The sequence below is a fragment of the Bufo gargarizans genome, chromosome 3, assembly GCF_014858855.1.
Source record: "Bufo gargarizans isolate SCDJY-AF-19 chromosome 3, ASM1485885v1, whole genome shotgun sequence".
In the NCBI taxonomy this organism is placed as follows: Eukaryota; Metazoa; Chordata; class Amphibia; order Anura; family Bufonidae; genus Bufo; species Bufo gargarizans.
In genome coordinates this window covers 596,586,609-596,603,539 of record NC_058082.1, presented here as the reverse complement: position 1 = coordinate 596,603,539, position 16,931 = coordinate 596,586,609, and the positions used below count along the sequence as shown (strand labels likewise).

The 16,931-nt window shown below is 48.6% G+C and overlaps 2 protein-coding genes across 6 annotated transcripts in view; one reads left to right on the top strand and one right to left on the bottom strand.

Moving 5' to 3' along the window:
* ITSN1 (intersectin 1) overlaps window positions 1-4,453 on the bottom strand; it is a 132,830-nt gene extending 128,377 nt beyond the window's left edge. For all 4 annotated transcript variants that reach the window (XM_044284451.1, XM_044284452.1, XM_044284453.1 and 1 more), the window contains exon 1: window positions 4,300-4,453. The gene's annotated coding sequence lies outside the window, so the exon portion shown is untranslated. The remainder of the gene's footprint in view (window positions 1-4,299) is intronic.
* Window positions 4,454-10,451: 5,998 nt separating this feature from the next.
* The window catches only part of CRYZL1 (crystallin zeta like 1), a 37,303-nt gene continuing 30,823 nt past the window's right edge, over window positions 10,452-16,931 (top strand). The window contains exons 1-3 of one of the 2 annotated variants that reach the window (XR_006388178.1): window positions 10,452-10,815; window positions 15,440-15,511; window positions 16,580-16,657. Coding sequence is in view for 1 of the 2 variants with exons in the window: in XM_044284449.1 (XP_044140384.1) it covers window positions 15,446-15,511; window positions 16,580-16,657 (144 nt within the window). In the remaining variant the exon portion in view is untranslated. The remainder of the gene's footprint in view (window positions 10,816-15,439; window positions 15,512-16,579; window positions 16,658-16,931) is intronic. The other variant, XM_044284449.1, reaches the window with a different exon arrangement.

Genomic DNA, 16,931 nt, shown 5'->3' with positions numbered 1-16,931 from the left:
AACCAGGTGGCGCCATGTTATGCAAGTAAATGTCAGAATTCTTTACTGGATCATTTTTAACAGCGTTTAAGTGGCAAATATGATTTTTCATTTTTATGGACAACCCCTAACACCCAGTACTGCATCCTGGCACAGTGATATAACGTGCATCTCAGCAGGAGATTATTCTCCCTTCATACCATGGATGTAGCGGCTGAGCTGCTGATAAGACTGAGTAACCAGGTTATTACCCTGTAGGAAAATGTGACCAGAAGCTAATGAGCGAGTGATCACACCCCGGGCGAGCACCGCTACACACCCAGGTCACCAGAGGGACACAAGGGATAGTCATAGCGTGGGAGTAATAAAACCCAATCAATAGACGTTGCTCCACCTTTTAAGACATCTGTACCCCACTCCTTATTAGAAGACAACCCCCCCCCCCTCCATTAGCTCGAGCGCCTGGTAGGCCACCACATCCGTAAATTATCAAGGTGCCCAAAACCTCAATGGATGCCATAACATACCATTATACTATCTGGAGATCACAGCATCAGGGGGGCACCCGCTGTGACCGGCACGTCACGTGGCAATTTGACGGGATGCGGCCAAGCTGGACACTGCTGACTACAATGGAGTACGGCGGGAATTTTACAGCTTTCTGGCAAAATTCCGTTTTTGGGCTGGACCCATTGCATGCACCAGATCCGGTGAATTCGGTCAGGTTGTTCTCTGCCAGAACAGCCTGCTGGATCCGATAAACCGAGGTCTGAACCTATCCTGTCTTCTACGGATTATTTTTCACCTATGAACCATGATGGAAAATCCGCAGAGCATCTGCTACGTGTGAACGTCTCCTTAAATATCGCTGCCTGATGTCAGACATCCCATCAGGCTGGGGAACACTGCAATGTCAATCAAGCTGAAAACTGCCAGATTTGGATGCAAAAGACTATTTAAAAAATAAAATAAAAAGATTCTTTGGTCACACGGGCTATTTAAATGGGACTGAGCTGCAATACCAACTACGGCCACTATACAAGGTACGGCACTGTGCTTAGTATGCCGTGAGGAGGCCGGAGGCGCCAGGAGTCGGACCCCAGCAATCAGATACTGATCACCTGTCCTAAAGGGTATTCCCACCTGGGACATTAATGGCATATGGATGAGTGCAGATCCCACTTCTGGGAATGGAGCCTCGCATGTGCGTCCACCCTCCATTCACCTCTATGGGTTTTCCGAAAATATAAGATTGCTGGGAATGGAGGGTGGACGCGCATGCGGGGAGCGCTCGCCATTCCAGAGTTGGCCCCGCACTTATCGGACGTTTATGCCATTTCCTATTGATCGTCTAGAAGTGTCCCAGACCAGAAGTAGGATAGGTCCCGCCGTCTGTACGGTCCTCATACTGACGCCAACGTAGCCGTGTGGTAGAGACATTACTGTATGAAAGATGGGGCCCTGGGGTCAGTTTGTGGGCGGCTCCTGTCGAAGTGAATTGTGGGGTTTCTCCCTTATTCCTCCGGAGTCAATGCTCCCCTTGTGGACGTGTCCCATACACAGTCCGACCGCGGTCACAGCAATAAGAGGAGTGGTGACATTTAAAAGAGGAATAAAGGAGGAACAGCTGACAAGTGGGTATTCTGCCTATAGATACTTATAGCACAGGATAAGGGCTCATGCACACGACCGTTGTTTTGCGGTCGATTTTTCACGGATTCGTTGTTCAGTATCTGAGTTTTTTTCTCTGATTTAAGTCCTCTTCCGTTGCGTTATTCCACAAAACATATCCGTATGCGATCCGTCTTTTGCGGAACGGAAACAGTAACTTATTAATCACCAAACACATGAGCAATATGGGCTGGGCGTAGCATTTCTACAGTACGGATACGCAAAATACGGATGTGTTCCATGTGCATTCCGTATTTTTTGCAGACCCACTGACTTGAATGGGGCCTCGGACCGTGACTTGCTGACAATAACAGTCCATTCACACATCCGCAAAACGAGTCCGCATCCATTCCGCAATTTTGCAGAACAAGTGCGGACCCATTCATTTTCAATAGGGCCGGAATGTGCTGTCCGCATTGGCAGATCCGCACTTCCGTTCCGCAAAAAAATAGAACATGTCCTATTCTTGTCAGCAATTGCGGACAAAAGGTATTTTCTATGAGAGTGCCGGCAACATGCGATACGCAAAAAGCAGGAACGCACATTGCCGGTGTCCGTGTTTTGCGGATCGGCAAAACAAATACGGACATGTGAATGGACCCTAATAGGACATGCACTACTTTTGTGCGGAACAGGAATGGAATGCACACGGAGTACCTTCCGTTGTTTTTGCGGAACCATTGAAGTGAATGGTTCTGCATACTGTCGGCAAAAAAACCGGAACGGAAGCAGAAAGAAAATACGTTCTTGTGCATGAGCCCTCAGTCAGATCAGCAGACTTCAGCACTCCAGCTGCTGTGAAACTACAACTCCCAGCATGCAAACATGCTCGGCTGTTCTAACTACTACAGAAATAAATTAAGCATGCTGGGAGTTGTAGTTTCCAAACAAACAGCTGGCGGTTGCTGATCCTGGGGATGGGTCATCAATAACAGACGAGAGGAGTCCAAACTCCCGGTGAGCTGGCACTCGGACGAAGGACGAGCGTCTCTAGTACCTCCTCTGTTCTCCCCCCCCCCCCCCCATCCTTTCGGGACTCAAGACCCCTATTTTTCCTTATGGGGACGACAAACGTCATGGTCAGGACTCCCCTTTAATCGCAGCACGGTGAAAAAGTTCCATCGCGTTGTAATATAGATTGCATGATTCTGCAACATTTTCAAGATCTCCGCTTGCTGTCACTAGTTTACACCCAGGCCTTATGCACACCACCATGTCCATTTTGGGGTCCGCAAAATACAGATGCGGCGCCGCTGACCTATTGACTCCAATGGGTCCGTTGTCCGCATTGTGCAGAGGAGACACACGGATGGTCTGCGAGCTTTCCACATCTGTACGGCCCTTCTGCAAAAAAGATGGAACCGGGGTCAGCAACCTCCGGCACTCCAGCTGCTGTGAAACTACAACTCCCAGTATGCACACTCGCGCGCTTGTTTTTGTAAGTCCCATAGCAGTGAATGGAGCACGCTAGGAGTTGTAGTTTCAGAACAGCCGGAGGTTGCTGATCCCTGAGATCGAACATGTCCTATGTTCATGGAAAAAGCAGATCACAGACCTATTGAAGTCAATGGATCCACATTTTTTATTTTTTTTTTGCAGATTAAACACTGAGGGTATCCGTATTTTGCGGATCCGCAATTTGACGAACACAAAATACGTACATTGGAGGCTTTACACTTCTCCCATGTAGTCTCCAGGCTGATCCTGCACTGATACATTGTACCAAAACAATCAGAACAGGAGACTAGTCTGGACACAAGGTATCTATAAACCCGTCCTATAGCACCAGCCCGATACGCCTGACCGCCACCCTCCAGATCCGACCGCTCACCCCTCACAACAGTTCTGGAGCTTATAAATCATTGTGCCGTTCCTCTGCTATTCCCATTGGAAAGGCATGAATTTATTGCCCGCTGGGCGCTACCAGTTGGGGGGGGTATTTCCTTACAGTCTGTTACAGCCATTGCGGATTAGATAGGGACACCCCACCAACGCCAAATTATTCACATATTTCCAGGAGGGATAAGAGAGGAATCGCATCAGGTGCACAATGCAGAATTGTTATATCCCAGGAAATAAAAATATTAAAGCAGATGTCGTGAGAGGCGACCGTTCCTCTACGACGACATCTCCCCGACCCCTCGCTCCGGATCGCGTCGGGTGGTCACATTAACTACAGCCATACGGTCCACGAATATGGCGCAAATTGGCAGAATTCAAGTCATTTACTACTGCAACCCCCTAGGCTGGCACACAGCTGGCACCTAGGCTGGCACACAGCTGGCACCTAGGCTGGCACACAGCGACAGTTGGCAGCTCCTGGCGAGCAACAGAGATAACAGACACCTTTCTGAGCGTTATAACTGAGGATCAGGCGCCACACGATGACATCACACCCACAGGTCATCACCCATAGCAACCTGATTATTATAATATTGCAGTAAAATCCTGTCTGCCGCCTCGCCAGCGCCCCCTGCGGACCGTGCCCTCTACCGTCTGCCCTGTGCTCTCCCTTATTACAGATGTGCCCCTGAACCCATCCATCACCGCGGTCTGCGGGCGACATAAAGGAGGCAGCAAGCAGTCCCCCCTCCCTCCAAAAGATGAATGAGTGCACACCCGTTTCGGGTCACCCTGCAGTCACCCCACCTCATAGCGTCCGTGCCGTTAGCGTTTGTCCCCCGGATTCATTCAGAGAGCGCGCCGTCCCGGTGCAGCATGAGCCGTGGTGGGCAGAGGACAGGCGGCACAGCGACCCTCACCCGCAGCACCTCCCAGCGCCTACGGTAGTGACTAGAATGGAGTGGCTCCTGGCATGTATGATGTCATAGGAAGAGGCGGAGTCTCGTCACCCATGGGGAGGGGCCTCGGGATTTGCTGAAGTTTACAGGGTGTAGCGTCTAAGCTACCGTACGGACCTTCGACGTTACAACGTCACGTGACAGCCCTAGGTCACGTGGGCCGGTCCGTACCGTGCATGGAGTTTTAGACACAACCGATTCTTTCTACTGACTAGATTGTCGGGGAGAGAGGAGCAGATGCTGCAGGGGGAGGAATGATCTCTGGACTGGAGACTGGGGTTAGAGGGGTGGTATTTTCCTGGGACTGTATGCTGAAGGCAGAGGGAATTATGTATTTTACATGGGACTGTATGCTGGAGGGACTAAAGGCAGGGGGAGTAATGTTATTTAAATGGGACTGTATGCTGGAGGTGCTGAGTGATGTATTTTACATGGGACTGTATGCTGGAGGGGCTGAGTGATGTATTTTACATGGGACTGTATGCTGGAGGGGCTGAGTGATGTATTTTACATGAACTGTATGTTGGAGGGGCTGAAGGCAGGGGAAGTGATGTATTTTACTTGGGACTGTACGTTGGAGGGGCTGAAGGGAGGTTAGTGGTGTTCTTATTCTAATTGCCGCAGTATTAGGGAGGTCAGACCTGCTTCTCCCACGAGAAGGCCTGAAGCTCATGAGGCAGTAGAATGGGGCAGAAGGTCGTAATAACGTCATCACAAACTCCTGCACCCGGTCACAGGCGGCGCAACAATGAAGTCACTTGCCTAAGGCTTCTTTCACGCTAGCGTTAATATTTTCCAGTCTTGAGATTTGTCATAAGGTCTCAATACCGGAAAAAAACGCTTCCCTTTTGTCCCCATTCATTGTCAATGAGGACAAAACGGAACTGAATGGAACGGAGCGCTCCAAAATGCATTCTGTTCTCACACCGTAGAGCAGCGCGCTGCAGTTTGCTTTCTGTCCTGAGATGTGGAGCCAGATTGCGTCAAGAAAACGGATCCGTCCCCATTGACTTACATTGTGTGTCAGAATGGATCCATCTTGCTCCGCACCACATCGCGGACAGAAAAACGCTGCTTGCAGCGTTATTCAGCCCGCGATGGGAGCGCAACCAAACTGAACTGAGTGCATTTTGGTGACTGTTTCGTTCAGTTTGGTTCCCATTGACAATAGCGGTTTTCTTCCGCTATTGACATCCTATAACGGATCTCAATAGCGGAATTGAAAACGCTAATGTGAAAGTAGCCTAAATCCAGCTTTACTGTTGTAATAAAATGAAAATAAATAAAAACTTTCTCCTGCAACTGTTTTATTAAAATATATAACCACAAACCACCCAAGAGAGATAGAAATATGTTTAAATATAAAATGTAACAAGCATCTGTCCCCATGATCACTGTACTAAAGCATCCATACTGCCTGGTAGAATTGCTCCTGGTGAATTAAAAGGGTTATCCAGGAATTTATATTGATGACCTATCCTCTGAATCGGTGGGGGTTCGACACCCAGGACTCTGGTAAAAGAGGCCGTGAGCACCGCAGCCTCTTCCTAGGCCCGCGACATTCAAGTCAATGGGGCTGAGCTGCAATACCAAACACAGCCACTATATGATTTACGGTGCTGTGCTTGGAGAGCTGCCAGGGCGCCAGCAGGGCATTTCTATCTTCATTCAGCAGGACCTGCGCCGACGTCACCACGTAGTCAGCGCGATTACATCATCAAGGGTCCTTTTGCAGGATCAATTGGATAAGGTGAGTTAATTTTTTATATTTTTTAAACCCTCAACCGACATTTTACTAAACATTCTGTATTAAAAATGCTATTATTTTCCCTTATAACCATGTGATAAGGGAAAATAATAAAATGAATGGAACACCTAACCCAAACCCGAACTTCAGTGAAGAAGTCCGGGTTCGGGTCTAGGTACCACATTCAGTTTTTTCACAGGCGCGTGCAAAACGCATTGCACTCGCGTGGAAAAAACTGAAGATCAGAACGCAATCGCAGTCAAAACTGCCTACTCGCGCGGTTTTCCCGCAACGCACACACGACGCATCCGGAGCAAATATGGGACGCCCCTGTGAAAGAGGCCTAAAAGGTGCGATACCTGGAGCTGGGGAACTTGAGGGAAGACATCTGTAGCAAGCACTAGAGGGACACATGGAACAAGAGCACTGAAAGGGGGCATACCTGGAGCCGGGGCACCAGAAGGAGGGCATGCGGAGCAGAGGCACTAGAGGGACACATGGAACAAGGGCACTAAAAGGGGGCATACCTGGAGCCGGGGCACTAGAGGGAGGGCATGTGGAGCAGGGGCACTAGAGGTAGACATGGAACAAGATCACTGAAAGGGGGCATACCTTCAGCTGGGGGACCAGAGGGAGGGCATGCAGAGCAGAGGCACTAGAGGTAGACATGGAGCAAGGGCACTAAAAGGGGGCATACCTGGAGCCGGGGCACTAGAGGGAGGGCATGCGGAGCAGAGGCACTAGAGGTAGACATGGAGCAAGGGCACTAAAAGGGGGCATACCTGGAGCCGGGGCACCAGAGGGAGGGCATGCGGAGCAGAGGCACTAGAGGTAGACATGGAGCAAGGGCACTAAAAGGGGGCATACCTGGAGCCGGGGCACCAGAGGGAGGGCATGCGGAGCAGAGGCACTAGAGGTAGACATGGAACAAGAGCATTGAAAGGGGGCATACCTGCAGCTGGGGCACCAGAGGGAGGGCATGCAGAGCAGAGGCACTAGAGGTAGACATGGAGCAAGGGCACTAAAAGGGGGCATACCTGGAGCCGGGGCACCAGAGGGAGGGCATGTGGAGCAGAGGCACTAGAGGTAGACATGGAACAAGAGCACTGAAAGGGGGCATACCTGCAACAGGGAAGCTAGAGGGAGGGCATGCGGAGCAGGGGCACTTGAGAGACATGCAGGACTTTTTTTCCATCTAAAATAAGATCACAGGCAGAAATTACTAAATCGGGTGAAAAATGTGCATAACGGAGGCTTAAAATACAGAATCGATTATTATTCTTTATTTAAACGGTGATGTGAACCCGGCCTAAGGCTCCATTCGGACGTCCGTAGAATGGGTCCGCATCCGTTCCGGAATTATCCGGAACGGGTGCGGACCCATTCATTCTCTATGGGGCCGGAATAGATGCGGAGAGCACGCTATGTGCTCTCCGCATTTCCGGAGCGCGGCTAGGGCCGTGTGCATGAGTCCTAAGGGCTGTTTCACACGAGCGCCTGCGCCGATGACAGAAGTGAACGGCGCAGGCGCGAGAATTCGTCCGATGGCTGTGATGGAGGCAGGCATTCAAGACGAGATGGGCGGGCATACAGTGTGAGTAGACTGAGCCTCTAGGTGCTGAAAAGACGCCCCCATAGCACCTAGAGGCTCATTTGCATAGGAATAAAAGTTCGTTTTTTAATGAAACGGCTCCACACAAAGGTCTAAGAATTGCATGGTTATGGAGATCAGACACTAGCAGATCGCTAGTGTCTGAAAGCTAATTTGGTCAAACTGAAGTGGTAGAAACCCTTTAAAGACTCGTTATTTGCCAGCAGCAGATCGTGTTTACGCAGCACAATATTTTTGTGTACGCACAAACGATCGGATTACCCAATGAACAAGTGTTACGCTCGTTCATCAGGTAATCGGCGGTACATTTACACCGCCAGATAATCGCTAATGAGCGTTCCTATAAACGCTTGATAGCGATTATCTTTAGGATTCTAGGACCCTTAAACTACCAGCTAAAAACTAAGGTAAACACTTGACTGGGACAGTTGGGGAGGTTACCTGTAGCAGGAGTACCTGGGGAAGTGGAACTAAACTGGACTCCTGGAGAAGAGGCGATAAAGGGGGTCACCAGGAGAAGAGGAACTACAGGGAGTATATAAGGCTGAGGGCACATCACCGTTATCTTCCCATTCTTCTGATCCGTCCGAAGTATAGAAAATGAAGAAAAAAAATGATCCTGAGCATCCATTTGAGATCCGTTATTTTAGACGGAAAAAAAGTCCAGCACGCACGGATCAGAAGAATGGAAAAATAAACAGTGATGTGAACTCACCCAAAGGTAGATATTAGGGATGAGCGAATTTCATATTTTAAAATTTGTTTTCAGTTCGTGTTGTGGTATTTACTCAATTGCGTTATGGATTCCATTACCATGGACCACAACGCAATTCTATGACGGAATGCAATCAGGGTACTTTCACACTTGCGTTTTTCTTTTCCGGCATAGAGTTCCGTCCTAGTGGCTCTATACCAGAAAAGAACTGATCAGTTTTATCCCCATGCATTCTGAATAGAGAGTAATCTGTTCAGGATGCATCAGGATGTCTTCAGTTCAGTCGTTTTGACTGATCAGGCAAAAGAGAAAACCGCAGCATGCTACGGTTTTCTCTCCGGCAAAAAAAACTGAAGACTTGCCTGAACGCCGGATCCGGATTTTTTCCCCATAGGAATGTATTAGCGCCGGATCCGGCATTCGGAATGTCGGATACGTTGTTCCGGCATGCACATGCGCAGATCGGTAAAAATGTAAAAAAAATTTACAAGACGGATCCGTCGGTCCGCATGACAAGCGGGGAGACGGATCCGTCCTTGCAATGCATTTGTGAGACGGATCCGCATCCAGATCCGCCTCACAAATGCTTTCAGTCAGCGGCGGATCTGGCGGGCAGTTCCGACGACGGAACTGCCCGCCGGATCACACTGCCGCAAGTGTGAAAGTACCCTTAGAGGCATTCCGTTATTCATTCCGTCATAATAAAAGTCTATGGGCTGCAAAAGGTATCCATCCCGTTTCGGTTATGCAGGAGAGGACTCCCCTGCATAACGGAAACGGGAGGCATCCATTTTGCAGCCCATAGACTTTTATTATAACGGAATGCCTCTAAAGGCATTCTGTGATGGATCCCGTCATAGAATTGCGTTATGGTCTGTGGTAACGGAATCCACAACGCAATTCACTTTTTACCAACAAACGAAGTGTGAACGAATTTCATAAGCGGAAATTTACTCATCTCTAGTTGCTATGGGCAACTAAGGCTACTTTCACACTAGCGTCATGGATCTGCAAAAACACTTCCGTTACAATAATACAACCGCATGCATCCGTCATGAACGGATCCAGTTGTATTATGTCTTCCATAGCCATGATGGATCCTTCATGAGCACCTTTGAAAGTCAATGGGGGGGCGAATCCGTTTTCTACTGTGTCAGAGTAAACAGATCCGTCCCCATTGACTTACATTGTGTGTCTGGATGGATCCTTCTTGCTCCGCACCACATCGCGGACAGAAAAACGCTGCTCGTAGCGTTTTTCTGTCCGCGATGGGGATGCAACGGAACAGAATGCATTTTGGTGCGTTTGGTTCAGTTTTGTTCCCATTGACAATGAATGGGGACAAAACTGAAGCGTTTTCTTCCGTTATTGACATCCTATGACGGATCTCAATAGCGGAATTGAAAACGCTAATGTGAAAGTAGCCGAAGCCAGTTGTTCTTTCAGAAAGTTTTGATAACTCTCCCCCAGTGTGTACAGTCTGAGGACATATTGGGGGAGATTTATGAAACTGGTGTGAAGGAAAACTGGCTGAGTTGTCCATAGCAACCAATCAGATTGATCCTTCTGTTTTCCAAAGGAGCTGTGAAAAATGAAAGGTGGAATCTGATTGGTCGCTATTGACAACTCAGCCAGTTTTCCTTTACTCCAGTTATGATGAATCTCCCCCTTTGAAATACATTCTCAATGGTTTTGCAATCAAACCGAAAAATAAATACGGCTCTGTAATGTACAAGTGAGATTAGATTGTGAGCCCCATTGGGGACAGGGACGGAGGTAAATGATGGCAATCTCTGTACGGCGCTGCGGAATATGTCGGTGCTATATAAGCAACAGAAGTAGAAAAATATCAAGCTAAGACCACCCGACCGGCTGTTATTTTTATACTTAAGGAAACGTTGCCACCAATAACAGACAAAACCCACTTAAAATAAAAAAAAACAACTAAAAAACAAGTAAGAATGCCTCATTTTCTGCAGCAGATGACTGAATGCAGTGCCAGTGAGGGGTTAATGGCTGCTCGCCTCCCTCCTCTCTGCTGCTCCTCCTCTTCCAGTTTCCTCCAGAGCCATTCAGCAACAAAACCTGTCATTTCTTCAGCAGAGAGGCCACAGGGCGAGGAGAGGCCAGAGCGCAGGCCGGCTGACGAGGAGGGTTCCTGTTTTCTGCGCCCTGTCCTGCTGACACAGCTGCTGCGGCCTGGTTTCCACATTCCACGTCTATGTCATATTCAGTGGCCCTGGGAGCCTGAGCCGGCTGGGTATTTGGGTGCCGTGGACTTCCTGCGTCAGTACGTCTTATCATATTTAATGTGAGGTGGAGGGAGGGGATCTAGGAGAAAAGGCGGCGGGATGGGTTTGTTCGCCATGTCACGCGGTCATTGATTAGAGCAGCAACAACTCCTGTGGATAATGAAGGCGCACGTGACTTTTCACCAGGACCAGTGTGCAATTTGATAAAAATTTGGGTGCGATTTTTCACGTTTTTGCTCCTTAGGCTGGGGGCTACATGGTGATCTTGGCCGCGACGCTAGATCTCTGTAGCGGTGCAGCCTCTGAACTGAATGAGGTTGCAGTGCGACTCCAAAAATGAAAAAAAAAAAAAAATCCAACACTGCAGGATTTTTTTTTGAAATCCAGTGTTGCAGCTGCAACTAGCGTTGAGCGAACTTGTGTTTTAAGTTCTGCGTCCAAAGTTCGGGTTATCGAAGAATCCCGTTATGGATTCCGAATTCCGTTATGGTCCGTGGTAGCGGAATCCATAACGGGATTCTTCGATAACCCGAACTTTGGACGCAGAACTTAAAACACAAGTTCGCTCCATACTAGTTGCAACCACATTCAGTTCAATGGCTGCACTGCTACGGCGCAGTCCTTGGTCGCCTCAGAAGTGTTGCGGCCAAGATCGCCATGTAGCCCCATCCTTGGCCGATTTCAGAAGGAAACCAGACAACCCCTCCGGCTGACCGATCCAATTCTCCCAGCCGAGCTCTGTTTGTGGTGATGTCACATCGACAACACGTGACCGCTGCAGCCAATCGCTGGCCTCGGCGGTGCACACGTCAAAGCCAGTGATTGGCTGCAGCAGTCACGTATTGTCGACACGACGTCATCGCTGCAGCAGAGTAAATAGAGTCTGGCTAGGAGAACCGGAGCAGCGGTGCAGGGTCTGTCGGGTAAGTACTTACCAGTTCTTTATTTCCAGCGGGTCCTAGGGGTTGTCTGGTTTCTTCGTAGAACCGGACAGCCTCTTTAAGGTATATTCACACACTGCAGATTTGATGCAGACAGGTCTGTGACTGCTCCATCTATCTGAGTGGGGTTTGCAGAAATCCATTCACCTGATGGACTTTCAGTTGCAGAAATTTCTACAAGAAATTTGCCGCATGTGAACCTACCCTGAAGAAGGGCTTTTTACGTGGGCCGATGAATGGCCAAAGAAACATTTGTATAAATGTCCGTTGCCCTGTGCACGCGTGCTGCTGATTGGTCGTAAATCCTCTGGATAGATCATCAGCATCTGATTGGCGGGGGGTCCGACACCCGGGACCCCCGCCGATCAGCTGATTGAGAAGGCAGCGGCGCTGGCAGTAGTGCTGCGGACTTCTCGCTGTTTACCGCAGGCCAGTGATACTAGTCGTGACGTCACTGGGCCTGCGGTATACAGCGAGAAGGCCGCGGCGCTACTGCCAGCGCCGCTGCCTTCTCAAACAGCTGATGGGCGGGGGTACCGGGTGTTAGATCATCAGCATCTGCTCAGCGGGGATCCATCTAGAGCATAGATAATCAGTTTAAAAAAAACTGCAGAACCCCTTTAAAGGGTTGTTTGTCCAGACTTAAGACCCCCATAGACATTAGTGTATCGCTGGCCAAACCCGCTGAGAAGAGCAGGTTCGGCTGGCAGTCTAATGCTGATCAGCAGGTGTCGGACCTCCACCAATCAGATACTGATGAACTATCCAGAGGATAGGTCATCAATAGAAATGTCTCAGAAAACCTGTCCTCAGGAGAGCTAATCAATATCAGATCCGTGAGAGAGGCGGACACCCGGCACTATGGCCATCGCCCAGGAAGCTATATAGTGGACGGGAGGCTGTGCAGTTTCTGGCACCAGCATACTGCAACTCTGATCCCATTCACTTGAGGAGCTGAGCTGCAGTGATCCAATACGACCACTACACCGTGGACAGAACCTGTTGATTCATGTTCCGTCCACCAGCAGCTGCCCAAAATAGGTTCCCTTTAAAGGGGTTTTGCACTTTCAATTAACTGATGATCTATCCTCTGGATAGATCATCAGCTTCTGATCGGCGGGGGTCCGACACCCGGGACCCCCGCCGATCAGCTGTTTGAGAAGGCAGCGGCGCTCCAGCAGCGCCGCGGCCTTCTCACTGTTTACCGCCGGGCCGCCCACCCACTGACGTCACGACTTGTATCAACTAGAGTGGGCGCGGCTAAGCTCCATTCAAGTGAACAGAGCTTAGCCGCGCCCACTCTAGTTGATACAAGTCGTGACGTCAGTGGGCGGGCGGCCCGGCGGTAAACAGTGAGAAGGCCGCGGCGCTGCTGGAGCGCCGCTGCCTTCTCAAACAGCTGATCGGCGGGGGTCCCGGGTGTCGGACCCCCGCCGATCAGAAGCTGATGATCTATCCAGAGGATAGATCATCAGTTAATTGAAAGTGCAGAACCCCTTTAAAGGAAGTTTGTCCCTCGATTATCTACTATTATCTGCAGTACTACATGCGGACATTGTAATACATTGAAAGGACTCCTAAGCTCATGCTCAGGAGGGAAGTCCTCTCCATTATGTGCATGCAGCTCATGAGTCCTGACAAAGTACAACCCCAATTCCTAAGAAGTTGGGCCGCTATGTAAAATGAGATTTGCAAATCTCATATTTTGTTCACATTAGATCATAAAACATATATCAGATGTTGAAAGTGAGACATTTTTCTATGTAAGAGTCTTTATGCTGCAAAAGTTTTCTATTGATGAAAGGTCTGGACTGTAGGCGGCCAAATCAGCACCCAAACTCTTCTTCTGTGAAGTCGCCCTGCTGTGATGGATGCAGTATGTGGTTTACATTGTCTTGCTGAAATATGCAAGGTCTTCCCTGTAAGAGAGGTTGTCGGGATGGGAGCAGATGTTGTTCTAAACCCTCTGTTATACTGTTCAGCATTGATCGTGCCGGTTCAGATGTGTAAGCTGACCACTCCATAGACACTAATACAACCCCAGACCATCAGAGATGCAGGCTTTTGAACTGTACGCTGATAACCAGCTGGGTGGTCCCTCTCCACTTGAGTCCGCAGAACACGGTGCCCGTAGTATCCAAAAAAGAATTTCAAATTTAGATTTCTCTGACCACAGAACAGTTTTCCATTTTGCCTCAGTCCATTTTAAATGAGATTTGGCCCAGATAAGACGGTGGCATTTCTGGATCGTGTTGACATATGGCTTCTTCTCAGCATGATACAGCTTTAACTTGCATTTGTGGATTGCTTGGTGAACTGTGTTCACAGACTGTGATTTCTGGAAGTGTTCCTGAGCCCATGCAGTGATTTCCAGTACAAAATCATGCCTGGTCTTAAAGGGGTATTGTCATCTGAGAAAATGGGGCATATCGCTAGGATATGCCCCCATTGTCTGATAGGTGCGGGTCCTACCTCTATAACCCGCACCTATACAGAGAACGGAACGGAGAAGGTGGTGGCCGGAGGACCCCGAGTTTTCCGGGAGTAGGGGCACCACCAAGTGCTGTCCCCGCAGCAGTGGATGGGAGCGCACTGCGCTTGCGCGGCAACTGCTACTGTTAATTTCTAGGGGTCTGAAGGAAATGGCCGAGCCGGAGCTCGGCTATCCTCGACTGCTCCATAGAAATGAATTGAGGGCTGCTGCGCATGCAGTGTGCCCTCCACAACTTTCCTGGCTCTGTACTCAGTCTAGGTGCGGGTCCTAGAGGTGGGATCTGCACCTATCAGACAATGAGGGCATGTCCTAGCGATATGCCCCCATTGTCTGAAATGGGAAAACCCCTTCAATGCAGGTCATAGGCATCCAATATTGACCCTCCGTCTTGTCCCTTGCGCATATGGATTTCTCCAGACTCTCTAAATCTTTGGATGATATTATGTACTGGAGATGGCGGGATATTCAAAGTCTTCCCAATTTTACCTTGAGGAATGTTTTTTCTGAAATCATTCCACAATTTTTAGACGCAGTTTTTCGCAGATTGGTGAACCTTTGCCCCTGAGATACTCTGCCTCTCTAACATGCTCTTTTTAGACCAGTCATGTGGCTTATTTGCAAATTGCTCCTCCAGCTGTTTTTATTAGTTAATATTATTTTATTGTTTTATTATTATTATTTTTTTAGGTGCTTGAGTTACCGTAATTTTTCATCATCTGATATGTTTGAATGAAATATAGGACTGTGAGATTTGCAAATCACTACATTCTGTTTTTATTTACATTTTATACAGCGCCCCGACTTTTTTGGAATTGGGCTTGTATATGCACAGAGGAGCTTTGCGGCCCATAGTGGGGGGAACGGCAGTATGGACATATAATACAGCAATCAGAACTACAGTTAAGGGTCCATTCACACATCTGTGTGTGTTTTGCGGATCCAGCACTAATAGAATATGCCTATTCTTGTCCGCAATTGCGGACAAGAATAGGACATGTTCTATTTTTTTCGGTAACGGAACTGCGGACCCGGAAGTGAAGACAAGTGCCCCCCTACCAGCAAAGATGAGGGTGATGCAAATACCGCCTATAGAGAAAGTTGTTTGTTTTCCAGATCTGGGTCATCCACCCATCATTGGAATTGGGAGCATTTCATGGGGGGGGGGGGGACGACGACCCATAAGGGAATTTCATTTGCCTACTTCCTAATGGTATCCTTGCTTTTCAGGTCAGCATGAAAGGGCTGTACTACAGGCTAACCACCTCCCAGGATGAGGAGACATTTGTGTTTCAAGAAAATGTGTGTATTATTATTTGTTTTTATAATATCCTATACATTTTATGTTTTTGTTTTTTTTAATGTTTTACTTACTTTGTGTATAAAGTATTATTTCCTGTATACAGAGAAAAAAATGGATCCTACAGACCCAAATCTAGGAGAGAGCTATATTGTTGTTGAGCATATTAGGGCAGATTTACTATTAAGGGGTTGTCCAAGCTTTACTGAGTGATGTCCTATGCTCTGGATTGTTGGGGGTCTGACAACCCACACCCATGCTGATCAGCCGTTGGGGGGGTAGATCCGTTGCTAGAAGTCGGTGCCAGAACTACACAGCTCCGTCAACCTTGTTGGTGCTAGAAAAAACCCTTTAAGGCTACTTTCACACTAGCGTTCGGGGCTCCGCTTGTAAGTTCCGTTTGAAGGCTCTCACAAGCGGCCCCGAACGCATCCGTACTGCCCTAATGCATTCTGAGTGGATGCGGATCCGCTCAGAATGCATCAGTCTGGCACCGTTTGGCCTCCGCTCAGCAGGCGGACACCTGAACTCTGCTTGCAGCGTTCGCGTGTCCGCCTGGCCGTGCGGAGGCAAACGGTTCCGTCCAGACTTACAATGTAAGTTGATGGGGACGGATCCGTTTGAATTTGACACAATATGGCTCAATTTTCAAACTGATCCGTCCCCCATTGACTTTTAATGTAAAGTCTGGACGGATCCGTCTGAAGCTACTTTCACACTTAGAATTTTTTCTACAATATAATGCAGAAGGATCCGTTCTGAACAGATCCCATCGTCTGCATTATATGAGCGGATCCGTCTGCGCAGACCCCAGACGGATCCGCTCTGAACGCAAGTGTGAAAGTAGCCTAGGCAGTGGCGGTCACAGGGGCGGCGTGGCCTTCTCAAACAGCTGATCGGTAGGGTTCCAAAGTATAGGTCATCAGTAAAAAAAAAAAAATCTCAGAAAACCCCTTTACGAGTCTGTTCACATTGTTGTACAGCATGTCCTAATATGACAGCTACTTTATGTTGTTACTTTGATCATTTATGTCATTCCACCGTTACATCGATTTCTTCTTGTGTCTCAGGAACCTGTCTCATCACCCAGCGACTATCACGTGAAACTGCAAGTGAAAGCCTGCGCCCTGACACCCATCAATAACAAGGTATACGTATAGCGGTTGAATGTGAACTACGCACACGGAGGGTCTCGGGATAAGGGAGGGGATTCAGACATCCATATTGAAGATTATTCAAGCTGCAGCCACGGTGAGGTCCCGATCCTGGCAAATTCAGCTTGTCCTAACTCTGAAATGGGCAGGGTCTATGCAAACCTCACCCATAAGTGGGTGGTACAGGGCGGGAAATGAAATCTATGTCCCTCTCTGTTTGTAAGGCTAGGTCTACACCGCGACATTATAGACTACTATTGTAAAAATT